The 25,272-nt window shown below is 40.1% G+C and overlaps 1 protein-coding gene across 2 annotated transcripts; it reads left to right on the forward strand.

Moving 5' to 3' along the window:
- Nucleotides 1-32: 32 nt before the first annotated feature.
- Nucleotides 33-24,502, forward strand: runx1 (RUNX family transcription factor 1). 2 transcript variants are annotated; one of them, XM_056770945.1, is made up of 7 exons: nucleotides 34-652; nucleotides 1,909-2,165; nucleotides 3,208-3,364; nucleotides 8,115-8,219; nucleotides 17,627-17,794; nucleotides 21,476-21,601; nucleotides 22,061-24,502. In XM_056770945.1, the coding sequence occupies exons 1-7, from the start codon at nucleotides 625-627 to the stop codon at nucleotides 22,567-22,569; spliced, it is 1,350 nt and encodes a 449-aa protein (XP_056626923.1). In that variant the 5' UTR covers nucleotides 34-624; the 3' UTR covers nucleotides 22,570-24,502. The 2 variants fall into 2 exon arrangements, with proteins under 2 accessions (XP_056626931.1, XP_056626923.1); XM_056770953.1 differs by lacking the exon at nucleotides 17,627-17,794 and having other exon boundaries at nucleotides 33-652.
- The last annotated feature ends 770 nt before the right edge of the window (nucleotides 24,503-25,272 follow it).

Raw genomic sequence — 25,272 nt, forward strand, 5'->3', positions numbered from 1 at the left:
ACGAGAACGCGCGAGAGGAATTCCATTGACTGCTCGTTCCCCCGTTCGGACGGGCCTCTGATTGGTCGAGCCCACTGAGGGTCGTCAGTCGTGACCAATGAGAACGCTCGAGGGGACGTATGCAAATACCTCCCCGGTCTGGCATTCCTGTGCTGAGCATTGCCAGTAAAAGCCGCGTCGCTGCCGCGAGACTTATTCATCGCACCATCATTCGCACTGCAAAGCGACGTCCTGGAAGCGCTGTGAGCTCGATTCAAGAAGAATATTTCCTCCTAACAGTTTATGTTTATAGAGAGACAATAGAGTACATCTACTTTTCATTCCGGGTGAAAGTGAACCGCAAAAACGCGTGTCAGGGATAGCGTCTCCAAGGTGCGCAACTTTACGCACGCTTCCTAACGGATAGGTTACGCTGGTCTCCTCCGATGATTCCTGCTGAAAGAGGAAGAATATCGACGCGAAGGGTTCACAAAGTTTAATCTTAAGGCTGACTAAACGACTTTTCTATCTCGTCGAGCGGATAGTAACGCAAAGTTTCCACGCGTTGCGCTTCGGCTCTTGATGTTCCGCGCGTCTGGAGACTCTGGATCCTGACCCCGTCTGAGAAGCGCTCAAAACATACAAATGGTTTTTCTTTGGGACGCCAAATACGGTAAGATGTATTTCTCAAGTCTCCGGACACACAGCTATTTTGAAGTCGTGTTTAATAATATCTCGACGTTGGCAGCTTTTAATAGCCACAGTATTTCATATCTGAACCTGCTGGTGATTTAGATGTGACATTTAAAAGCTATAGACGCTCCTCGGTGTTATTTTTAATATAAGCCTCTCTCTCTTTGACAAAAAGACACAACCATTTGTGCAATCGAAGCAGTGAATGAAGTTATAAAGTAAAATAGCAACAGTACAAAGAATAAGCGATTAGCGTTTTGAAATAATAAAACAATGCATTGCAGAATAAAGATTAACATGCAATCAAAATTAACCAAAAAATGCGAATGTAACATTTATTAAATGTAAGATAAAATGTAAGTCATTAAAGGGATAAATAATTAGGAAATGTAATAGACTGAAACTCTAGTGTTTTATTGTTTGGTAAAGTTTCCACATCTTATGCGATGACGATATACATCTTCTCCCAAATGTGTCTGTGTATTTTATGCTGACGGTCTCTCTAGCTTACATCACCTACTCCCTCTCTTTACCACCACAAATACTTATCGTCACCTGCTCCAGTTTTGGACTGATCCAGAGGTTCTGCATTTATATTGGGTGGCGCTTCTGTGTCGTTGCGCTCCTTCCTGCTGTCGCGTTTAACCGCACTCATGTGCCAGTGGTTGTGGTTGAATAAATGAAGTGGTTTCGGGCTTTTAATGGTTTCATTTGCCTCTGTATAAGCTAAAGATTTATTTTGCAAATGCGTGGGTGAAATGAGGAAAAACGCAATAACATAATAGTATGAATGGAATAAGGTCCTTACGGTGCGTTACAGTGGTTTTGGGGTAAAACAAATTGTGAGGTTTATTGACATTCATAATTTAAAACATCGTTTTGTTTATTAAAACGTAGGCCTATATATTGTAGTTTTGTACTATACTGCATAGTATACATGAGATTATCAGATACATCAGAATTTGGGATTGCTATAATTTGAATTTCACTGAAGTGTGATTAAATTTAAAACACTTCTCACCCAGTCATATTCCACATCCAGTTATTTTATAAACAATTATCAAGCAACATTGTATCTTCTTAAATCTTAAATAAATTAAATAACTTATTTAAAAGGAATGCGTTACTTAAATGATATAATTTAAGATCATCTTTAAATGATGTGTTTTATTCTTAACATCTGATGAATTGTACAATAATGAAACTAAATGTGATGTCTCTGGCTTCCTGTTTCAGAACCTGCGCCTGGGCGACGCTTCACGCCTCCCTCGACCACCCTGAGCTCGGGGAAGATGAACGAGGGCTTGCCCCTGGGGGCTCAGGAGAGCAGCGGCGCCGCCCTGGTGAGCAAACTGCGCATGGGTGACCGGAGCATGGTGGAGGTGCTTTCCGACCACCCGGGAGAACTGGTGCGCACGGACAGCCCAAACTTCCTGTGCTCCGTTCTGCCCACACACTGGCGCTGTAACAAGACCCTACCCATTGCCTTCAAGGTACCGGACCACCGTCTGCTGTTTCCTTTCAACACCGTCTGTTTTACACACCCAGTTTAATAGTGAGAGTCTTCTTTACTTGTGAGATGAGCTCCAAGTGGATTTGTCACATTGAATTTTATTTGCTATAAAGTCTGGTGACACAGACCAAATATACCAAACTAAAGTTAAAGGCTTAGACTTCAATGCAAAACCCCACTCGTGCTGCATATTCCAAGTGTCCTAAAGGCAAACATGTTTGCTAAACCAAAGTATAACCCTTTCATTAATGAGGGGTTAAAAATGACATTCTATTTTTTGGTTGAACAATTCATTTAATTTGTAAATGATCATTCTAGGTGATCATTTTGCAAAAATTATCATCTGTTCTTTACATTTGTTTTAGCTGAATGAAAGGACGATAACATAATTTATCATTAATAAAATAATTTATCATTTGCCTCAAGCGTTAGAATCTTAACAAGCTCTTGACCAATCTTACAATTTGGCTTCAGTTTTTGACATCCTTAAATTCTTTGGAGGGAAACGTCTGTAATTGTTGTTAATCTGCTGCGGTCACAGGTAACCTCCCGTTCTTTCATCATTGCGCTTGGCAATCGAAGGCAGAAATGTAACCCACCCAGTCTTGCCCTCGCTAAAACATAATGAATAATCCTGTGAGAGTTTTTCGCTGGACTCGTGACTGTTACTGTTCTGACATTTGCAGTTAATATGCAAATAACCTGCTTATTTTGTTTAGATGGGGAGATATAGGCAATGACGCAGGGCAGTGGAGACGACTTGAATGTTGTTTGTGTTTTATTTTCACAACCACGTCTGCCCATTTGTTTGCATGATAAAATGTCTATTGAAACTGCAAATTATACAACCTAAACATAAATTCAATAAGAATAAAATGTTGACTTGTACAGCATGTTTCTATCAATTATTTTGGTATCTTATACTTGTTTTGTTATTGTGTTTTAATGGATGTGCTCTCGCTTGCTGAATTTGTATTTCTTTTTTTGTGTCTAACGTATCTTCTTCATTCACGGGACGGCAGGTGGTGACTCTCGGCGATATCCCCGATGGAACGCTGGTGACCGTGATGGCAGGGAACGATGAGAATTTCTCGGCGGAGCTCCGCAATGCCACGGCCGCCATCAAAAATCAAGTGGCCCGTTTCAACGACCTGCGTTTCGTGGGCCGCAGTGGAAGAGGTGAGCCGGGGAATATATAATACCAAAATAGACCTTCTCGTGGCTTTGTGTCCCTACGCACAATGCTTTTAGCCGGTTGTGCAGAACAGATGTTGGCTTGCGTATCTCTGATTGTAGAAATATGACACACACAGACACAGTATATCTTGTACTCTGAAGGACCTTATTGCTGCTAGACACACACAAGTTAGCAGGACGTCACCAGAGGTCCCCGAAGGATGGTTTTCTCAGATTTAGTGGACAAATTTGCACATTTGTGAGAAGGAAACAGTCGATGCAGTCGTACCGCAGACCATGACGAGACATTTTAATTCCCATGAGTGTTTGATGTACAAACGCACACATCAGACCTTTACACCTGACGCTTCTGCTTCCTGTGTGTCTGGTCGACCGTTTGACAAAATCAGGTGCAGTCAAATACGGCAGTCTTATCTATTTAAAGCATAAGCTTTTATGTACACTAGCTAGACATCCGCCCCATCCAGTCTATTGTACCGCTGCTTACAAGCGTGGGGCTGTTTAACAACTTCATCGTGCTGTGGGCGGAGCAACAGTAGAGCACAAGAATGTAGAAGTAGATTTAAATGTGACAAAAATCACAGAGGAGATTATCTGTTTCTCTAAGATTTCAGTGCGAGTAAATGGCGAGCAAATGGAAGCTTAAGTAAGAAAATCTTACAAATTTGTCAAGTCTGCAAAAGTTAGTATCTGAGTATCAAACATCTGAGACGAAGTTTAACTTCTAATCCGAGCCGGCCATATGAGCGAACGAAGCGGGTGCTCAGGGCCTCGCTGCCCCCAAGAGCAAAGGAAATTATGCCTTATTCACGACACATATCCATTATCTAACGTAGAGCCGTATAAAAAATAATTCTGTGGTGTGTGTCAAAATATGTGAAATGATTGACTAAACACAACATTTACAAAATCAAAATAATTGAGTTGTCTAATCAAATGAAAGGAGGCGGGAGTTAGTGGTTACAGAGCTGAGCAGCGACCAATCAAATGAAAGAAGACAGAGCTACTGTCACATCGTCAGCTGTTCGGCATGACGCTTCAGTTTTAAAGTTAAAAGAGTGTTGTACAACACACAACATAAGTGACTAAAAACATTCAATATTTGACCACTGTATATTATTCAGGATAGAAAATCCGACAGTATTCACTGATGCAAATGATAAAATGGTGATTTAGATAAAATCATTTACGTTACGTGATACGTGTCATTTATAATCATCTGTCAATTCAGCGTTTTATTTGGGATAAGGTTAAGAATAATTGTGTGCATATTGTAAATTAAGTTAATGGTTATCAAGTAAATACACTAAATAAAATAAATACAATTTATGAAATAAAATCTTTGCAAATAATAAAATGCATTGAACAATACATTCCACAACCTTTGTATGGTCTGTGCTAAAAATTAAAAGGGACAGTTCACCTAAAATTGGAAGTGATGAAATGATCAAGTCATGACATTCCCACATCCCAAACACAGCTACAACTGACAACATTGGGTAAGTGTGCATGCAAATAGTCAAACATTGAATTGGGGGCACAGGGGGAAGATAAAATAGAATTCTGCTTAGGGCCCCGTAAACGGTTGGGCCGGCCCTTGCTGTTAATGCTTTTAGATGTGATTGTAATGTTCCTCATTTGTTAGTTACTTTGGATACAAAAGTGTGCTCAATGTAGACATTTTTAAAGGCGAATCAATGTTGTTATGCATAGTTGCACGCCCTTTGGTCTATTGTAAGTTTGTGAATTGTACTCGAGAAATTAATTATTGTCTGGACATACACTTCTCATTGAGACCGCGTTTGTTGACTTACTATACGGATTGAATCCAGTAGTTCACTTTAAAGTTAGAAATTCTTGACAATTCCCTCACCATGCCTGTGTGTTTATTTCTTCAGTCAAAAACAAATTGAGGCTTTTGAGGGGTTCTTCTACATATAATGTACTTCAACGGGGGGCTGTGGGTGAAGATCCAAATTCATGGCAGCTTCAAAAGGCTATACACCACACCAGCCGATGAATAAGGGTGTTGTCTAGCCAAACCATTGGCCATTTTACAAGAAAACAAAAAAATAGATATGCTTGTTAAACATAAATATATGGCTTGCCCCAATGTAGCTCGTCCACGATTTATGGGGCAGTTGTGTCAACTTCTATTTCTGACTCTGATGTGTTGCGATATTAAGCCAAAATATGTCTTAGTAGTAAAAACAAGGAGGATAGAGTGCATTCATGAGTGTTGATGATGACAGGAACAACTGTTTCTGGTGTTGACACACTCACACACACACACACACACCTACACTCGCTCTTCTTCTGGGAAATGATGGTGTCCCGCAGGGCTGTATTGTTTCTCTGACATGATGCATCTGATATAACCCTTAACACTAATGTTGCTGTCTTACCCCTATATGCCCGGACCTGAGACACACAAACACAATGTTTACACACTCTTTGTCCTCTTCTCTTTTGTCTGCGTCTTCATTCAAGCGCACATGTATAAAAGAGTTAAAACAGGATTTGGAGGTCTGTGTTTGGTGCAGGTGTGTTTATATCAGAGACACGCATGTACCGCAAATGAAAGATTGTGTATGACATATTGTTTTTTTGGGTTGTGTACCCATGAATGTGTACAGAGACGTACGTAAATGTTTAGTTAGGGACGCTAAACAAAACTAAGATATTTGTGTGGCTGCATGAAGGCCCTTGTCATGCAGAATGTACACACACGACTGTTTCAGACATGCACGTCTGCGCAGACTGTTGTTTATTAGAGCGATACGTGTGTGTGTGCCGGAGAGCAGCTGAACTCTACAGTGATGGAAGTGATTATGGTTAGTGCCGGAAAAGAGTGCAGGCCGAGAGAAAGCTGGCGTGTTAAGTTAGAGAGAAATGTAAACCACACACACACACTCTCTCTTTAATGCTGCTGAAGTGCTGAAGGTTTTCCATCAGTTAAGACATGGAGATAAGACAACAAAGATTCATCTGTGTGGCTTTACTTTCTTTTCATCTTCTATGTTTGTTCAGTTTGGTTGAGTTGCTGTCCTGAGGCAGTTACACACACACACATATAAACTTTTGCTTTGTTAATTTGACTTCTGAATGTACATACACCATGAAATCCCCTCTAACCCAGACATTTACAAACAAATGAACACAACCCCCTCCCCACACACACATTACAGAAATGCACATGCACACACACTTGTTGTGTATGTATCGGGACGTCCCCTTGAGGAACCGCATGCACTTCCTGGTTGTTTGGACAGCGAGTATCTTCTGAAGACAGAACGTCTCTAATCCAGACAGTTAACCACTCAGTGAGTGTGTGTGGGGGTGTGTGTGTGTTACTTTACTATGTTTGTATATATGTGTGTGTGTGTGTGCCCGCATGTGCGTATGTGTGTGTCTTTCCAAACAGTTGTGTGTGTGTGTCACAGATACATATATTATAGTGTGGTATTTTTGCGGTCTTAAAGACATTTCTGAAAATACCATGATTCACAAAATAGTTACAATACTTGCTGTTCTATAGGAAATACACAATATTATTTTTATATTAACTATTTAAAAATAGTAGTATTTAATATTTAGCAATGATATTAGTATCAAGATCTTTTCAGACTGAAGTATATGGGTGATGTCACGCCTACTAAGCTCAGAAAAGCACCTGGCATCGGTAAGGTGCGTTTGCTCGGGTTCCATCTCTTGTGTGGATTTAGTGTGTTTGCAGTCATCCCTGGGAAAGGTATTTTTTGTGTTTTTTAAAACGAAGATGACGAAGTCTGTTCAAGTCGTTTTAGTTCTGATGGATGCAACATTTCATTTGACATGATAATGAGGCTGTTTGAAATGAATGACAATGTAAAAAGTCTTTAAAGGGATATATAGTTCACCCAGAAATGAAAATGTTCTCATCATTTACTCACCCTGAGATTGTTCCAAACCTGTGTATATCCAGTATTTTTTGTTCTACTGAATTTAAAGGAGAAATTTTGAAGAATGTCAGTAACCAAGTAGATCTCATCCCCCATATGCTGCCATAGTATTTATTTTCCCTACTATGGCAGTTAATGGCGGGTGAGATCTGTTTTGTGAACTGACATTCTTCAAAATATCTTCTTTTGTGTTCAGCACAAAAAAAATCAACGGTATATACACAGGTTAGGAACAACCTTGGGGTGAGGAAATGATGACTTTTTGGGTGAACTGTCCCTTTAGAACAGAACAACCTATTGAACAGACACCATGTCTCTTGCTTTTTATTTTTAAAGTGTATGTTGGTGTTTACATGTGTGTGTGTGTCTTCTGAATTTAAGACCGTCTGTATATGAAGTCATTTATGAAGAGTGTATACTGCGTCTGATATCTCTCAGTATTATTTCAGACTCTCTCTGAGGTCATCTGGCTCATCCTGTGATTATTTGGGGACACTCACATAGCTCGTGTCTTTGCTGTCCTGACACCATGTGTTTGAAGACACAACAAAAGCAACTTTAAATCCCAACGATTTGTGGTTTCATTTTTTACTTGAGTACAAGCAGTCATGTCAGTGTAGATCTGACACCCATACGTCAAAACATCTGCCATGATATCCTCATCCATAAATACACAGATTTTAATGCCTTGCAGATGTGTTATAAATTTATCCTAAATCCATCTACTAAATATGTTCAACAAATGTCTTGCATGCATTTTCTAATCTGTGTGTGTGTTTGTGTGTCCACAGGAAAGAGTTTCACTCTCACCATCACCGTCTTCACGAACCCGCCGCAGGTGGCGACCTATCAAAGAGCAATAAAGATCACGGTGGACGGGCCCCGGGAGCCACGGCGTGAGTCCTGACACATTTTTTTTTCATTTTACAGACAGTTTGTTCTGTCTGTGTGAGTGTGTTGTTGTTTTTTGGTGTGACTTTATATGTGCTCATATCACGCTGTGCTCTCGTGCTGGTGGTCGTGGAACGGCTATTCCCTGTTGGTCCGTTATTCCGGTCGGGAATCTGTCTGGCGGCGCCACCCCACATATTCAAAATCTGTCTGGCCCGGTGTTCAAAGCTTTTAGACGCGCTCTCTGATTTCAGCGGGACTTCCTCTCCTCGCGTGCGCAGACGAGTGCGTCTGCATGAGTGCGGCTGACGGCTTTGCACAGCTGTGGGCGGCGTTTGCTTTTCCTCTCATCGCCTGTGATCATTAATCCGCCGTGCTTGAAAGCTCTCAATGTGTGAGGTCAGAGTGACACACACACACACACATGCGTCTCCGTTTACTGTGAATGCAGACAGAGTCAAAAACAGCATCTGACATCCTCCTGTGTAACATCCACATCCACACACAATCACAAAAACACTGAAGCTCCCCTTGCTGGAGCAGTGTCACCTCATCATAAAGACTTTTACAAACTTCAACCTATCAACAAAAAATCATCTGCTCTCCTCTCATTCTCAGCATGTCTCATTCTCTCCTCTCATTCTCAGCATGTCTCAATCTCTCCTCTTATTCTCAGCATGTCTCATTCTCTCCTCTTATTCTCAGCATGTCTCAATCTCTCCTCTTATTCTCAGCATGTCTCAATCTCTCCTCTCATTCTCAGCATGTCTCAATCTCTCCTCTTATTCTCAGCATGTCTCATTCTCTCCTCTTATTCTCAGCATGTCTCAATCTCTCCTCTTATTCTCAGCATGTCTCAATCTCTCCTCTCATTCTCAGCATGTCTCAATCTCTCCTCTTATTCTCAGCATGTCTCAATCTCTCCTCTCATTCTCAGCATGTCTCAATCTCTCCTCTTATTCTCAGCATGTCTCATTCTCTCCTCTTATTCTCAGCATGTCTCAATCTCTCCTCTCATTCTCAGCATGTCTCATTCTCTCCTCTCATTCTCAGCATGTCTCATTCTCTCCTCTTATTCTCAGCATGTCTCATTCTCTCCTCTTATTCTCAGAATGTCTCATTCTCTCCTCTTATTCTCAGCATGTCTTATTCTCTCCTCTCATTCTCAGCATGTCTCAATCTCTCCTCTCATTCTCAGCATGTCTCAATCTCTCCTCTTATTCTCAGCATGTCTCAATCTCTCCTCTCATTCCCAGCATGTCTCATTCTCTCCTCTCATTCTCAGCATGTCTTATTCTCTCCTCTTATTCTCAGCATGTCTCAATCTCTCCTCTCATTCTCAGCATGTCTCATTCTATCCTCTTATTCTCAGCATGTCTTATTCTCTCCTCTTATTCTCAGCATATTCTCAGCATGTCTCAATCTCTCCTCTCATTCCCAGCATGTCTCATTCTCTCCTCTCATTCTCAGCATGTCTCATTCTCTCCTCTCATTCTCAGCATGTCTCATTCTCTCCTCTTATTCTCAGCATGTTTCATTCTCTCCTTTTATTCTCAGCATGTCTCATTCTCTCCTCTCATTCTCAGCATGTCTCATTCTCTCCTCTTATTCTCAGCATGTCTCATTCTCTCCTCTTATTCTCAGCATGTCTCATTCTCTCCTCTTATTCTCAGCATGTCTCATTCTCTCCTCTTATTCTCAGCATGTCTCAATCTCTCCTCTCATTCTCAGCATGTCTCATTCTCTCCTCTTATTCTCAGCATGTCTCAATCATTCTCAGCATGTTTCATTCTCTCCTCTCATTCTCAGCATGTCTCAATCTCTCCTCTTATTCTCAGCATGTCTTATTCTCTCCTCTCATTCTCAGCATGTCTCATTCTCTCCTCTCATTCTCAGCATGTCTCATGTCTCATTATAAGATGGGCTATTCTCATCGAGGCAGTTTTTTGCAGCTTAAGAATCAACTTAAACTCGCAACTGCAATTTAATAAGTGTCTTATTGAGTCTAAAGCCTGGCTCAGACTACAGGAGTTTTTAAATCCTGACAGATTTTAAATTCTGGTTGCAGCTCACACATAAGGAGAATCTAGCCAGATTCTCTTATGTAAAATCTACATTTTAATCTCCTTTTCAAGCACTACAAAAATAGGTTTCCCCTTTGTAAACTTGCATTTATGAATGTGAAATGTTCAATGTCCAGAGAAGAAAACGTTGGCGGTAAAGTTGTGTTTTATAAATACGACAAAAGGTAACAAGTGCAAAAAACAGCTTTAGAAAGTTTAATTGGAAGGTTGAAAAAAGTGTATTTCCACATTAGATGAAGGAAATGCAGCGGTTATGCAACAGGTCTTGAGTGTGTAACTGTACCGGTTTAACTGTTCTACGGCTTATCCGCAGTAAAAAGCAGATGTTTCGGTAGCAATTCAAAAGCAAGTGATTTATACGTTACTGTAGCAAAACTGTAGCAAGGTGTGTAACATTCAATCCTGTAATGTTGTGTCTTTGTCGCGCTCTGAATGATTCTCTGTCTGTCAGTCCAAAGCCGCGGAGACGTATTTTAAGCAGGTGATGCTATAATGCTTTTTTGCTAGGGCTGAACTTATAACTGTGCTTTAGGCAAGCCGCTTAAGTTTAATGTTACTAAATAACGGAAGAAAACAATTGTCGCTGCCGACCTAAGATGAATGCCAATGTGATTATAAGATAAAAACAAACACATAAACGCATGTTATATGTGCGCATATAGTTAAATAACAATCTGTTGACCGAAACTACAAGCAGCGCGTTAGCAGTTAATTTACGCGGTACATTTAAAACCGACGTGACTTCTCCCCAGCTCTTCTTCTTATCTGTGCGGTTGTGGTATGTTTTTAAAGAATACATTATAAAGACGATCCTCCATCTCCGCTGTACAACGTACCCTTGCAGAAGCTTTACCTCCGTCACTTGTCGATGTGTCTCTCATTGGCTGTAACGAAAGTACCAACGTCATCAGCCCGATTTAAAATCCTAAATAACAAACATGTTTGATATGATCGGGGCGGCTAAGATTTATCTCGGAGCAGATCGGGAGGTGTAAGATTCGATCTGTGAACGCCTCACATTACGTGATAATCTGGGCCGATTCTCGGGCCCGATCGCGGTTCTAGGCCCGATTTCTTCAAAGATTCTCGGGAGGGGAAATCCGGCTAAAATCTGGCCGAGAATCCTATAGTCTGAGCCAGGCTTAACGCAGTTTCGTTTCCATTGTGTGCGTCCGCTGAGTCACATGCTGTTAGTTTGTGTTTGTTTTGCGTGTTATTGGGAGATATTGGAAGGCGTGTCCAACGCCAGCTAAAGTATTTAAACAGTTGTTCTAAGCCCAGTTCGTGGGAGAAGCAGTTTGTTGCAGCTTAAGAATCAATTTAGCTCTGTATACTGTGTCAGGTTATATGAGACCAGTCTTTTGATTGCACTTATGCTTTTGTTGTACTTATGCTGTCCCAAGTGTCCAAAAGTCGCTTTGGATAAAAGTGTCTGCTAAATGACTAAATGTAAAATGTAAATGTTATTATTCTCTGCCTTCCTCAAATCCTCCTCATTTCTCATTTACTGCTCTCTTCTCATTCTCATCATGTCTTATCCTCTGCTCTTCTGATTCTTATCATTTTTTTATCCTCTGCTCATTCTTCTAATTCTCATCACGTCTCATCCTCCGCTCTTCTCATTCTCATTTTGTCTCATACTCTGCTCTTCTCCTTTTCATCATTTCTTTCACCCCTGCCCTTCTCATTTTCATCATTTCTCATCCTCTGCTCTTCTCATTCTCATGATGTCTTATCATTTGCTCCTCTCCATCATCCATCTTTTGTCTCATCCTCTACTCTTGTCATTCTCCTCATGTCTCATATTCTGCTATTATCCTTCACCTCATATTATACTCTGCTCTACTCACATCCTCCTAATTTCTCATTTACTGCTCTCTTCTCATTCTCATCATGTCTTATCCTCTGCTCTTCTCATTCTTATCATGTTTGATCCTCTCCTCTGCTCATTCTTCTCATTCTCATCATGTCTCATCCTCCACTCTTCTCATTCTCATCATGTCTCATCCTCATTTTGTCTCATCCTTGGCTCTTCTCTCATTCTCATCATGTCTCATCCTCCGCTCTTCTCACTCTCATGTTGTCTCATCCTTGGCTCTTCTCTCATTCTCATCATGTCTAATCCTTGGTTCTTCTCTCATTCTCTCCTCTCTCACTCTGGTGCATGCTAGTAGTCAGGTGAGAATGGTGTTTGTGAGAGCTGTTGCGTGGTTGGTTTTTCCCCTCCTTTTACTTTTTTCCTCTAAAGTTGCATGATTTTGAAAATGTACATTTTAAAGAACATTGTTTTGGGGCTGTGTGGTAGGACGGCGTCTTTCGCCGACACACCATCATAATCACTTCATAATGGTTTCAGGTGTGTTCCTGAAGACAATGCCACCGTGGAAGATATGCTTGTCTGGGTTGGGGATCAAATTGGTCATGAAAACATTTCATTCGCTTAATTTATAAATAAGGCTGTTGTGGTTTTCTTGAAAGAGCAGAATTTAGTAAATCATTCAATAGTGAGTGGTATCCTTATTAATGATGCTTTCGTACAACTTTCTCGCTTTACGCGCCGTCTACAAAGTTACGATTTCAAATGTTGTATCTGATGAAGATGTACAGCGTGAATTACCACGATTTGGAAAGGTTGTTAGCCCTTTTAAAGCTATGGCTGTAAACATCATTCATTGAAACATGTTGTATCCTTTAGGAGGCAAGTGTTTTTGATTTTGTATTCTAATGATAATACGTTGGACATAAACTTTTGAGTGTAACATGAGGGAGGATCATATACAGTGTTTGCCACCACCATTAATGTACGTTGTTTTGAATAAGAAAACATTGGACATAAGCGTTTTGCGTGTCCGCATATGAGAACAGGTGCAGTGAATGTAGCAGCATCAAGTGTCGAGGCTTCAGACAACGTCAAGGATTTGGCTGAGGCCACTCAATATGACGTTGTTCCACCTGTTGAGGTGAGTGTTGTCAATGCTGACGCTGTGTTATCTGCTGATGATGAGACTGATAATATCAAGTCTGATTCTTCAGTTTCTAATGGTGTTTGTGCTGATGCAGATGCTACAGTTAATGTGGCATCCTGTGTTAGTGTAAACGGTTCAGTGTCTGTGTCCAAAAATGATGAAGAAGTTCCTAGTACCAGTGGTGATAAGAAGATGGAAAATAAGGAAGATTTAAAAGATGTAAGTCAAGAAGAATTATGCTATGATGTAAATAATGAGGAAATGGAAGATGTGATGTCTGATGATCTTGAATTTCAGGAAGATTCTCCGTGTGATGATGGTAATTCAGAGCGAACTGATTTCCATTGTCTAAATTGCCAAAGGATTTTAAACGATTAGATATGTAGAAAATTAAATATCCAGATGATGGACACTATATGTGGGTTAAGACTTTTAACAACAGGGTCTATGCTGGCTGCTGGGACAGATTTATATGTGTCAAAATGTTTCAGTAATCAAGGAACAGATTGCTGTATTTGTCCAATAGGATTTTCAGATCATCCTTTGATCTCTATGACAATTGTAATGTCTGTGTTACCCAAGAAGTCTTCACATTTGCATTTCAATGTTAAGGTGCTGCAGGATAATGCTTTTTTTATCATTAATTCTTTTGTGAATATTGGAGAGAAAAACTAGTTTTAAAATTTGAAGCAGTTGTTGGATATAGGAACAATTCTAATACAAATGTTTTGTCAGCAGTATACAGTTAATTACAGTAATCGAATAAAAAATGTGATTGAGACTCTAGAAAAACAAATGAACTTAATAGAACCACAGCTGTTGGAAACACATGACTCTACTTTATATAATAATTTAAAAGAAATGAAAAGAAGAGAAGAGAGAATTGAGTCTTGCTTTGAATGAGAGGGTGAAAGGAGGTCTGGTCAGGTCTCGTTTCCTATCTTTGGCAGAGATGGACGATCCACCTTTTTCTTTTAAAGTAGAGTTGCTCAATAGAGACACATGCCTTGTCTTAAGCTTCTTAATGGGAGGGAAACCTCTAATGCTTTGGAAATGAGGAAACATGCAGTGGACTTTTACTCTAATCTCTGTGCTGCAGAGAACTTTGATAATGATTATATGATGCAGCTTTTTCAAGGTCTTCCTCAGTCGGATGGTAATTTCTTAAACTACCTTAGATGTAGATATAACATTAAAATAATTTACTGCTGCTGTTGGAAACCCTAATATAGGACGATCCCCTGGACTGGATGGACTGCCAGCTAATTTTTTGTCTTGTTTTTTAAGCTTCTGGAGTTGTATAGGCAATGACCTTTTCAATGTTTCTTGTTAATGTATAAAAGATGGTGTTTTGCCTATTTTGTGTCAATATGCTATTTTATCATTATTGCCAAAAAAGGCATCTAACTCTTTTAAAGAATTGGCCTCCTGTTGCACTTCTTACAACTGAATATACAATTTTTTCAAAATGTTTGTCAAACAGACTAAAAATATATTTAGAGCTGACTTTATATAGGGATCGAACATATTGTGTTCCTAAGAGGTCATACATGTATATATGTAAAGGATATATGTAGAGTTTTACATATTAATGTTGGTTTAGTCTCATTGGACCAAGAGAAAGCTTTTGATCGTGCTTACCATGATTATCTTCTAATGTGTTACAAGTTTTTGCTGACACTTTTGTAAAAATGGTACAGTTATTATATACTAATGAAGCTTGAATGGTTAATGTGGGGAGTGGTTTGAGCCTACCTTTTCCTATTTTAAGAGGGATAAGGAAAGGCTGTTCACTCTCTGGGCAATTGTACAGTTTAGCAATTGAACCATTACTTTTTAAACTTTGAGAAAAATTGTAAGGTTTTCGTGTGTCAGGTTTTTATTTTCTCTCAAAAATATGCCTATGCTGATGATATTGCAGTCTTTGTTAACCATAGTTAATATATTAACATGTTGTTTGAAGTTCTTGATTGTTATGAAAAAGCTTCATTAGACAAAGTAAATTAGAACAAAGTGAAGCTTTTTTGCCATTTTTTAATTGCCATGGTATCTCAGGTGGGGCAGAGAAGGAATTCAATTGTGGGGGTCTGACACTTCTCAAAAGTTATATTGGTATGATACAGTAGAGAAGGTGTGCATAAAGTTGTCTAGATGGAAACTATTTGGTTGCTTCTACTCTTTGCCATAAGCTAATGGTGCTACAGCAGGTGCTGGACTTCTAGAAGAAATTCAAAGAAAGCTTCTGAGTTTTTTCTGGTCGGGGCAACACTGGATTCTCTCTGCTGCTTTGTTCCTTCCAGTTCAAGAAGGAGGTCAAGGACTGGTGGATATAAAATCCAGAATAATGACCTTCCGTTTGCCAACTGATCAAAGACTGTTGTATCACACTAATGCATCTAGGATGGAAACTGCTGTTGTTCTCCTTAGGCGGGCAGGAGGTATGGGACTGGACAAACATATGTTCCTAATGCAACTCCAAGATGATGATCGAGTGGATATTACATCATTTTACAAGCTAAAATGGAGGCATGGAAAGTGTTTACTATTTCATGTTCATCAGATGTTGACTATACAACTTTCTTAGATGATACATAGAAAATAAATCAATGTAGAAAGGGAGTTCCTTATGTGTTTCCCTCATTAAAGATAAATATTGCTATGGGGAGTGGGAAGGTGATGAAATGTGTCTTCTGTCATTAAAAACCCCTTAGTTGGATGAGTTTGAAGATGTAACAAGAAAAACCCTTTATATTTCCTGTGTCATTTCCTGCCCAAGTCATTTAATGGTCATTTTCTGAGTGGAATTCCAAAAACAAGATGGACTTATTTTTTAGAAACGAATTATTCCCCTTGAGGCTGTTTGCGATCCCTATACAAACGACCAATTGACAAATGGACAGGTGACCTCCAATGGAGGATTCTACATGGTGCCATAGCCATGAACAGATATTGGAAGTTGAAACAGATTTTTATTTATTTGTACAATTTTCTCAGCTAAATGATCTCTTCTTTCTTTTTCCTTATGGTTTATTGCATTGGTGAAGCTTTCTTGTCGGAAATATTTATATAGTGTCCAACATTTTCAGCAAGTAGGAACAATATGTTGACCTTAAAGAATGTTTTGTCTGGTACAGAAAAACATTAAATTTGGAAATCTAGGCAAAATAAATTGCCAGGGCTAGGTTCTTTGAAATTGTTTAACATGTTTATGGGACTGGTGGCAGCTCGTCTGAGGATAGATGAGTTAATAGTTGGTAAACCGTGTAGAAGTGTTTGTCGATATTTTGGGGGATAAATGAGGTTCTCCCCACAGTTAATGAAGTTGATATATATATATATATATATATATAAACATATTTTTGTATGTTTTAAATAATTGGCTTATATTTTGATAAGTCTCTTTGTGTGTCTAAAAATACTGTGCCTCAATTAAGGTGCTTTCAATCTCCTCTCCTCTCATTCTCCTCGTGTCTCATCATCTACTCTTTTCCTTCTCATCATCTACTCTTTTTCTTCTCATCATTTCTCATTCTCTGCTCTTCTCCTTCTCATCATGTCTCGTGTCTCATTCTCTGCTCTTCTCCTTCTCATCATGTCTCATTCTCTGCTCTTCTCCTTCTCATCATGTCTCATTCTCTGCTCTTCTCCTTCTCATCATGTCTTGTGTCTCATTCTCTGGTCTTCTCCTTCTCATCCTGTCTCATTCTTTCCTCTCCATTCTCCTTGTGTCAAATCCTCTACTCTTCTCCTTCTCATCATGTCTAATCCTTGGCTCATATATCATTCTCCTTATGTCTCATTCTCTGCTCTTCTTATTCTCATCATGTTTCATCCTCGGCTCTTATTCTTCTCACGTCCTGTTCTCTGCTGCTTTAATCTTCTCTACTCTCCTCTCAATCACCTCATGTTTAACTTATTGCTCTCTTGTGCTCTCCTCTCATTCTTCTACTGTCTCATATTCTGCTCTTCTCCTTCTCTTCTTGTTTTATTCTCTGCTGTATATTTATCTTCTTTTCTTTTTTTCTACTCTTCTTCTTTTAATCTAATCTCCTATCGTCTCGTTATCTGCTCTCTTCTCTCCTCTCCTCATCTCATCTCATTCTTTGTTCTTCTCCTCTTATTCTCTCCTCAATGTATTCTCCTTTTCCATTCTCTCTTTCCTCTCACCTTATTCAGCAGCATTAGTGGGATCTCCAGTTTCTCATATGCAGAAGTGTGTGTGTGTGTGGATTTTTTGGAATGAGAGTATATTATGATAAATGTTTTTTTTTAGTGTGTATGTGTGTTTTGAATTTGTTAATGGACCGTAGGCAACACAACCGCTTTCTCTCATCTCCGTTCTGTGTGTATGTGTGTGTCCAGGACACCGCCAGAAGCCGGATGAAGGTGTAAAACCAGGCGCGTTAGCTTTCTCTGAGCAGCTGAGGCGAAGTGCCATGCGCTGCAGTCCTCACCATGGCCCTGCCCACAACCCACGCCCACCCCTCAACACACCCTCGTTCAGCAGCCCCACCCACAGCCAGATTCCCGGTGAGTTAGACCAGAAAGTCTCCATATTTGATATTATATCTATATCAGAGAGCAATACAGGTGCAGGGCGGGCCTGCGTTAGGCCTTTGTCCTTTTTTAACTTCCTTTCTAAACGTCACAGAAATGTTTTGTTAAGTATGGAATACATGGAGGCTGGTGTGTTAACACTGTTTGAGGCATATGGACTCACTTGGGATTCTTTTCCAGTGCTTTTCACTAGTTTAGGGATAGTGAAAGTGTGTGTGTTAGTGTGTATGGCACTTTGTTATTGGTTCTGCTTGTTCCTGGCAGGTGACGGGGGGAAGTGGGGACACATCACACATCATCGGCCGTTCAGACATAACAAATACAGAGAACAAGGCCACCTTTGATTGGAGCTTAGACGAGCATGCCAGAGCGTGTCGCCACAACCACACACAGACAGACTTACACATTTACACGCTCATACAGATACACACAAACTTTCTCACACACAAATGCACATGCACTATCACACCGATACACTAACTCAAACAAATGCATACACACTCTCTGGCACACACAGACACACACATGCACACACTCTCTTACTGATACACACGCCTACACACACACACCCACACTCTTACCCCCCGTTCAGACTGCCAGCTACATGTCAAAGCGAGGCAATGTCATTCATTTCAATGGAGAGCCGGTGACAGTGACCGTTGGTGACAGAAAGTTAGCGTGATTATCAATGCGACAAAGTTGAGATTTGCTCAACTTTATGCAAATGAAGAGCGACTTTAGGGAGCGACTACCAATAGGAGTAAAGCAGTGGAGCTCCCGTCAGCCGTCTCTCATCAGTTACTGCAGGGTTTGGTTATAAATGTTACTAGAGCAACCTAAGTTAGGAACGCCTTCTGACCACCTCGTAGCAAGAGACTAGCAGCACAAAGCGACACAGTCACGCTGGCGGTTACTCACACATACACAAACACTGACTCACATAAACACTCACATAAACACACACATGCACACACACACTTACCCACACAGATACACACACACGCAAACACACATATATTCTCTCTCATACTCTCTCTCACACACACAAACACACTGGAATGGAAAGTGTAGATCCAAAATATGTCTTTGTAATTTAAGCAAAAATGCACAACCTAAACATTCAGTCATTTCTCATAGACAATAATAGTTTCACAATAACACAATCCGTCCCAACTGCTCTTCAGATTTGTTTAGAATTTTCTTCATATATTTATATCGGGCTGATCTTCTGAGAAATGCACTGACGGGACATCAGAGTTCAGCTCGCAGCACTTCTGCTTTCAGCCATTTCCCAGCCTGAAAACAAGGAGCTCCACCTCTGAAATATTGAGATCCTCAGAGTTTCGATTCCTCTTCACGCGTGCAGATGAGAGCAAGGTGTGTGTGTTGTGTGTCCGTGTGTATGTTGTGTGTGAGAGAGAGAGGGAGACAGACAGAAGGATATTGAGAGTGTACACCTTGCATGTGTGCATTGGGAGGAAGCAGAGCGCAAAATAAAGGAAGTGAGATTCATTTGACAGGAAGCAGGTTTCTGTGAAAATCCCTAATTTAAAACACTAGCAAATTAAACAGAGCTTCATTTTGTTGATAGACATAAAACAATTTCATTTAAAAAAAAAGAGCACATCGTTTATAAAACAGTACAAAAAATCAGGCCAAATGAATTATATCCATTCTGATCCAAGCTGGTTTAAGAAGTTAGTATCAAAATTCTATTAAAATCACGAAGAGCAAGAAAAGAGCAACATATGAGCAATATAGTGTTCCACTAGCATTGAGCTGAATGATGAAGTGAGTGGTTTGGACCGATCCGAATGTTTCCTGCCGCCTGCTTCCTCTGATCCAGCAGCCAGAAATAGCAGCGGGAGCGCGTCCAACGGAAACCGTTATTAAGTCATTCGAGAGCGTTTTCTCTTTCGTTCTCATTACTCGCTACTTCTCTTTCCATACTGCAGAAAATGGTGAGCAGCTGGGGCGGCCGTGTCCGTTTGTTTGTGTGTTTGCACAGGCTCTCTGTGTGTCACAGTGCGTGCAAATTTGAGGAAGCTTCTGAATTTAAAGAAGTTTGCATTTGCAGCGTGTAGGTTTGACACTAACCACACACAAAGAGGAAGTTGGGACAGAAATATGTTTGAAAAACGATTTTTGGCAGCGGCTTCCAATGAAACGTAACACTTGCTGTAGATGTTTCACAACCTCCACTATAACATTAAACCTCTGTGACTTTAAATAAGTTACAGGCAGATGTATCAAATGTCTGCAGATATCTTTGAGAGATTTTTAGGGAAAAAATAAACCATAAAACTGGAAAATTCACTGAACTGATAACGCAACTTTGATCGTTCCAGTAATTCAAAATCCCAGAGAATGACAGTGTATTATTTTCAAAAAAGGTTTTTCAAATCTACTTCCAAAAGACTTGATATCTCACAGGCAAGAAAAATGACAGATCTCTTTAATATCTCAAGACATTAACAAGATTAAATGTGTGTCTCAGATATTTCTCCTGAAAAAAGAGTCAGAAATGTGTCGGTGATGAGAGTTTGAGAAGAGATGTCAACATTGTGTCAAACTGAGATCACATTTGTCTCGTCTGCAATCAAAAGTCAATATTAGTGAAGATCTCAAACATTTCTCATCACATTTACTCAAATCCAGATGATTTCACCTCTACAATCTACATTCATTTACACCCCCAGATTGTTCATGTGATGTTTTACTCATTTGTTTCGCTTTTCATTTCTCCTAAGCAATTAGACCCCTTAAATAAAAAAAACGAAGAACTAATGAAATCTCCTGAGCTATTTGATCGCTAACAGTTAACTGTTTCATTATGAACATTTGTGTTAGTCCTACATTCGGTGACTTTGTGTCTGAGCAAGAATTTATTGACCCCGGATGCTGGAATCCACCTCCAGCCACCCACCCATCCATGTGTGACTCCTGCCCCAGATCACAAGCCTCCAGCTCGGGGAGGCAGGAGAAGCGGGGGCTCTCAGGGGGTCTGGTAGCAGGCCACGGTCTGGCATCACTTGAAACGGCCCACACGCTCTTTGGCCGCTGTGCGTAATTTGCTTCCTCTGTGATGGCCCGCCTCACTCTTCTGTCTGGAAGTCTGTAGGCTATCAGCGAGCGTTTATTAGACCGTAGGGAAAGAAAAAAAACAGGCAAACTCATTCTGAGAATATTTCTCCACCCACACTCTTTACTCCATTATTCAGTGTCCTCATGTTTGACTGAATAGTTTAACCAGCGAGTACAAATGTGCAGACGAGACACATAAATGAAAATGTTCTTGATCTTCATGAGTCACAGATTAAGTTTCTACTGGTTACTTCTGGTTATGTCTTTTTCCCCCCCTTTTATTTTATATCCAATGTAATGAGATTTTAAAGGCAGGTGTGTTTTAAGCTGCTATCTGTAAACCTTTTTTTGTTCAAATGTATAAAAATCAGTTATTGAGCAAACATTTGCAGTAAGGTCTGATACTCTGGTACATGACTTAATTTTTAGAGTTGTAAACTTTTGTTAAGTGTATTACGGCTGGATGTTTATGTGTGAGTTTGTGGACGCAAAAGTTTGTTTTGCATTTTTTGTACATTTGCGTGTTTATTGTGTGATGTAATTTATTAAATATAAATGTTCTCTTTCTAGATTCAAGACAGATGCAATCCTCTCCATCCTGGTCTTATGAGCAATCGTACCCTTACCTGGGTCCCATCTCCACCCCAACGGTTCATCCCACAACACCCATATCACCCAGTCGCAACGCTATACACTGTAAGTGTTACTTTTCTCTAAAATACAGTATTACCGTTGTACTTTTTGCAAGTGATAAAGTGATTATATTGGATATTAACATAGAATATATTATCTGCATTTATATACCATGGTTTTCACACGGTTCTTTGAAGAATACCATGGTATTATATGAAGTCTAAATCATTTTAATGGAAAATCTATAGATTTAATTCAAGTCCAGATGTAGCGCAATGGATTTGGTTGGTCAAAGAAAAAGAATACTCCCAAAATAAGATCTCTCTATGGTCTCAAGGTTTTTTTTGCGTCTCCAGATGGCCATTTTTCTGTCTCCCAAGAAGTCTCTACAGCTTTAAAATAGAAACCTCATGACATGTTATCACCTTTAATTCCTGTTGATTTTATCTGATATAATGTGATGAATATTTAATTTATATGATACATATTCTGATATAAACAAAAAACACTGCCTTTTCCCAGGTCCAGATCTGACAGCGTTTACCGACCCACGTGTCAGTCTGGAGCGCTCGTTCCCCTCCCTTCCCTCACTACCTGATGGACGTTTCTCTGACCCGCGGGTGCCCTACCCCACAGGAGCGTTCACTTACACACCCACCCCTGTCACCAGCGCTATCGGCATCGGTATGTCAGCCATGACGACCCCTGCCGGCCGCTACCACACATATTTACCCCCGACCTACCCGGCCGGCTCCTCCCAAGGTCAGGGTGGTCCCTTCCAGGCCAGCTCGTCACCCTATCACTTATACTACAGCAGCGCCGCCGGCTCGTACCAGTTCTCCATGATGGCAGGGGGAGGCGGAGGCGAACGCTCTCCGCCCCGCATACTACCGCCCTGCACCAACGCCTCCACAGGCTCCGCCCTCCTGCACCCCTCTCTGCCCAATCAGAGCGATGTGGTGGAGGCCGAAGGAAGTCACAGCAGTTCACCAACTAGCTTGTCTGTTGAAGCTGTTTGGAGGCCATATTGAGGACTACATCTTTGAAAGATACTTGGGTTGACCAATAGAAAGTGGTAGCTGAACTGTAGATGGTTTTGGATTGGAGCATATTGGAATCAGAAAGGAAGGACTTCAGTTTAACACCGCACAGCATGAGACTTGTTTGCATTTCTAAAAAAGAAGTTGAGGATAGTTCGTATTATTAATATTGTGCTATTATTATTATTATTGTTGTTATTAATATTATTGTTGTTGGTCTCGTCGTAATTGTACATCATTATTCACCAGCGCCAGCCATGTTTTGACTTCAACACCACCGATTTGCTTTCATGCAGCCTCTTGATTTTTCATGTCAAATGAACCTTACCATGCTTCTGTAGATCCCAGACCAGAAGCAAACACAAAAGTTTTGCTTATACATTGCAAGCTTGTGCTTCTATTATTCATGTTAATGTATATTTTTGCATTTCTGTGATCTTCGGGCTATTGCTGTAAGATAATAGCCATTGCAGTATTTGACACATAGATTAAATACATAGATGCTTCATTAGAAGCTGTGTCTAAGGTTCTAAGTCATCGACCATTTTGAAACAATCAAAGCTGTACGATGACCTCTCAAAAGCAAATTGAGACATGTGTAGGAATATCAAAAGTTATGTGTTGTGTAAACAAATCATTGTCATTGCAACAGAATGAAGGCTGCAGGTAACACAACATTTTAAGAGATTAAAAACCTGTAATATTGATTTAAAGGAACAGTTCCAAATGAAAATTCTTCGATCATTTACTCACCCTCAAGTTGTTCCAAATCTGTAAAAATGTCTTTGTTCTGATGAACACAGACAAAGATATTTGGAAGAATGCTTGTAACCAAACAGTTCTTGGACATTATTTACTACGATAGTAGGAAAACTTTCTTAATAAACGTCTTTGTTGTGTTGATCACAAGAAGATATTTGAAGAATGTATGAACTGTTTTTTGGGGCTCTTTTGACTACCATTGTCATTTTTCCTACTATGGCCAAGATCTGTTGGGTTGCAAGCATTCTTTCCAATATCTTTCTCTGTGTTCATTTAAAACATAGAGAAACACAAACTTACCCATTCTCATCTGCAATAAGATTATCCCAAATATTTTAGACTTTAAAACTGCTTTTTTATCTTAGTCAAGATGGCGGACCTATGGACTTCTGCAGTTGAATGTGGCATCTATGTATATGTTTGAGTCAAACTTAAGGAAACTGACCATAGAAGAAGACAATTTACCTTAAAAATAATTCATGCTTTTTACACGAAAAGACGCAAAAAGTTGTATTCTGATATATTTTAACACCCAAAATGGAGTTTGAGTTCTTCCTCATGTTTGGAACAAAGCATAGAAGAGTTCACAGTTTCATTTATCAGAGCTATTATGCAGTCAGCCGAGTCCCAAATATTTCAAATAATGTTGAAGATACATTTCAAAGACCCTGGCCTTCTTTTCTCCTCGTGTTTTCTTAGCCCCCTTGAAACTCCAAAGCCAAGGTAAAGCACTAAGTATATGGAAACAGATTTATACTTAGTCTTTGCCAACATCGATATGCTCTTAAGAGCTTAAACAGACGTTGGACACTGTATGTTTCCAGGTTTACGAGACTCAACCCGCTCACTGCCTTTCACAGTCTTTCTCTGTGCAAGATTAACCGCTCAACACGGTCTCCACGAATTCAGCCTTTCCCAATGGCGCTCTGGTTTGATGGTTTGGTGGTGGGCTGCACGTAAGATGGAACAATCACGAACCTCTATTTGTGTAAATAGGTTGTAAATGACTTCAGCGACGTCATCGGTTGCTCAACACAAGACACTGTTCTCAACTTCCAACTGGGGAAGAATTCAAAATGCAGCTTAATATGTTTGTTTGGTTGTCCTTTTCAACCTTTATTTGCGGAATATAACACTGTTGTGAAGAAACAGCTTCTTTCTATTCCATGTGTTGTGTGTTTATTTCCTATTTACGATTAATGCTTAGGAAGATCAACAGCATCGCTATTGCAGTTACTCAATGTGAAATCAAACAGTTACCATCAAATTTACCCAAATCCAGATTATTTTGTCTCGACAATCTACATTTATTTTTAATAACCCTAACCCTTTAATATAAAAATTAAGTTGAAATAAGATAACTCCATTATTTCTCCTGGGCAAACACATTGTCCTTATTAGCAACTTTCGTGTTTGACTGCATCAAGACCTTTCACCTTTGTCAGTCATATAAAGACCACACATTGTTTTCTCTTTAGAATAGTTAATACATAACAGAAAGGGAAAAAGCTGTGGATGTTTTTCCACGTTGACTGCCCTGAAGAGTTAATTTTATCTTATGCTACTAGGACAAGAAGTGTTTGGCTGCAGAGCTCCAGCGTCTGTACACTATTCTCGAACCTGGAAGAATTTATACAGACAAGCCCTGACCTGCTCCCTGCCTGCAGATACCACACCAATAAATGGCTTTGTGTGTCTCATCCACATCTCTCTCTCTCTTCACAGCGTTCCTCCACTCAAACCTTTTGCCCTTATTTGTTTTTCTTTCTTTTCCTTGCCCAGATTCACCCACAGGCAAACACACAGCGAACAGCAGGAGACGGCAGAGGCTAAATAAAGACTGCCTATGCCAGCGGTCTGCGTCAGGACCCTGCCGGGCCCAGGCATAATTGTGGTCTAGGAGTCGGGCCAAGGCCTATAAAATCAAATCGT

This window comes from Triplophysa dalaica, chromosome 2 (genome assembly GCF_015846415.1).
Source record: "Triplophysa dalaica isolate WHDGS20190420 chromosome 2, ASM1584641v1, whole genome shotgun sequence".
NCBI lineage: Eukaryota > Metazoa > Chordata > Actinopteri > Cypriniformes > Nemacheilidae > Triplophysa > Triplophysa dalaica.

Excerpts from the sequence above, each read along its gene's own strand:
- runx1 (XM_056770945.1), top strand. The coding sequence starts at position 625 with ATGGTTTTTCTTTGGGACGCCAAATACG. Across the intron at positions 2,166-3,207 it reads CCCTACCCATTGCCTTCAAG|GTGGTGACTCTCGGCGATAT; the intron begins GTACCGGACCAC and ends ACGGGACGGCAG. Across the intron at positions 8,220-17,626 it reads CGGGCCCCGGGAGCCACGGC|GACACCGCCAGAAGCCGGAT; the intron begins GTGAGTCCTGAC and ends GTGTGTGTCCAG.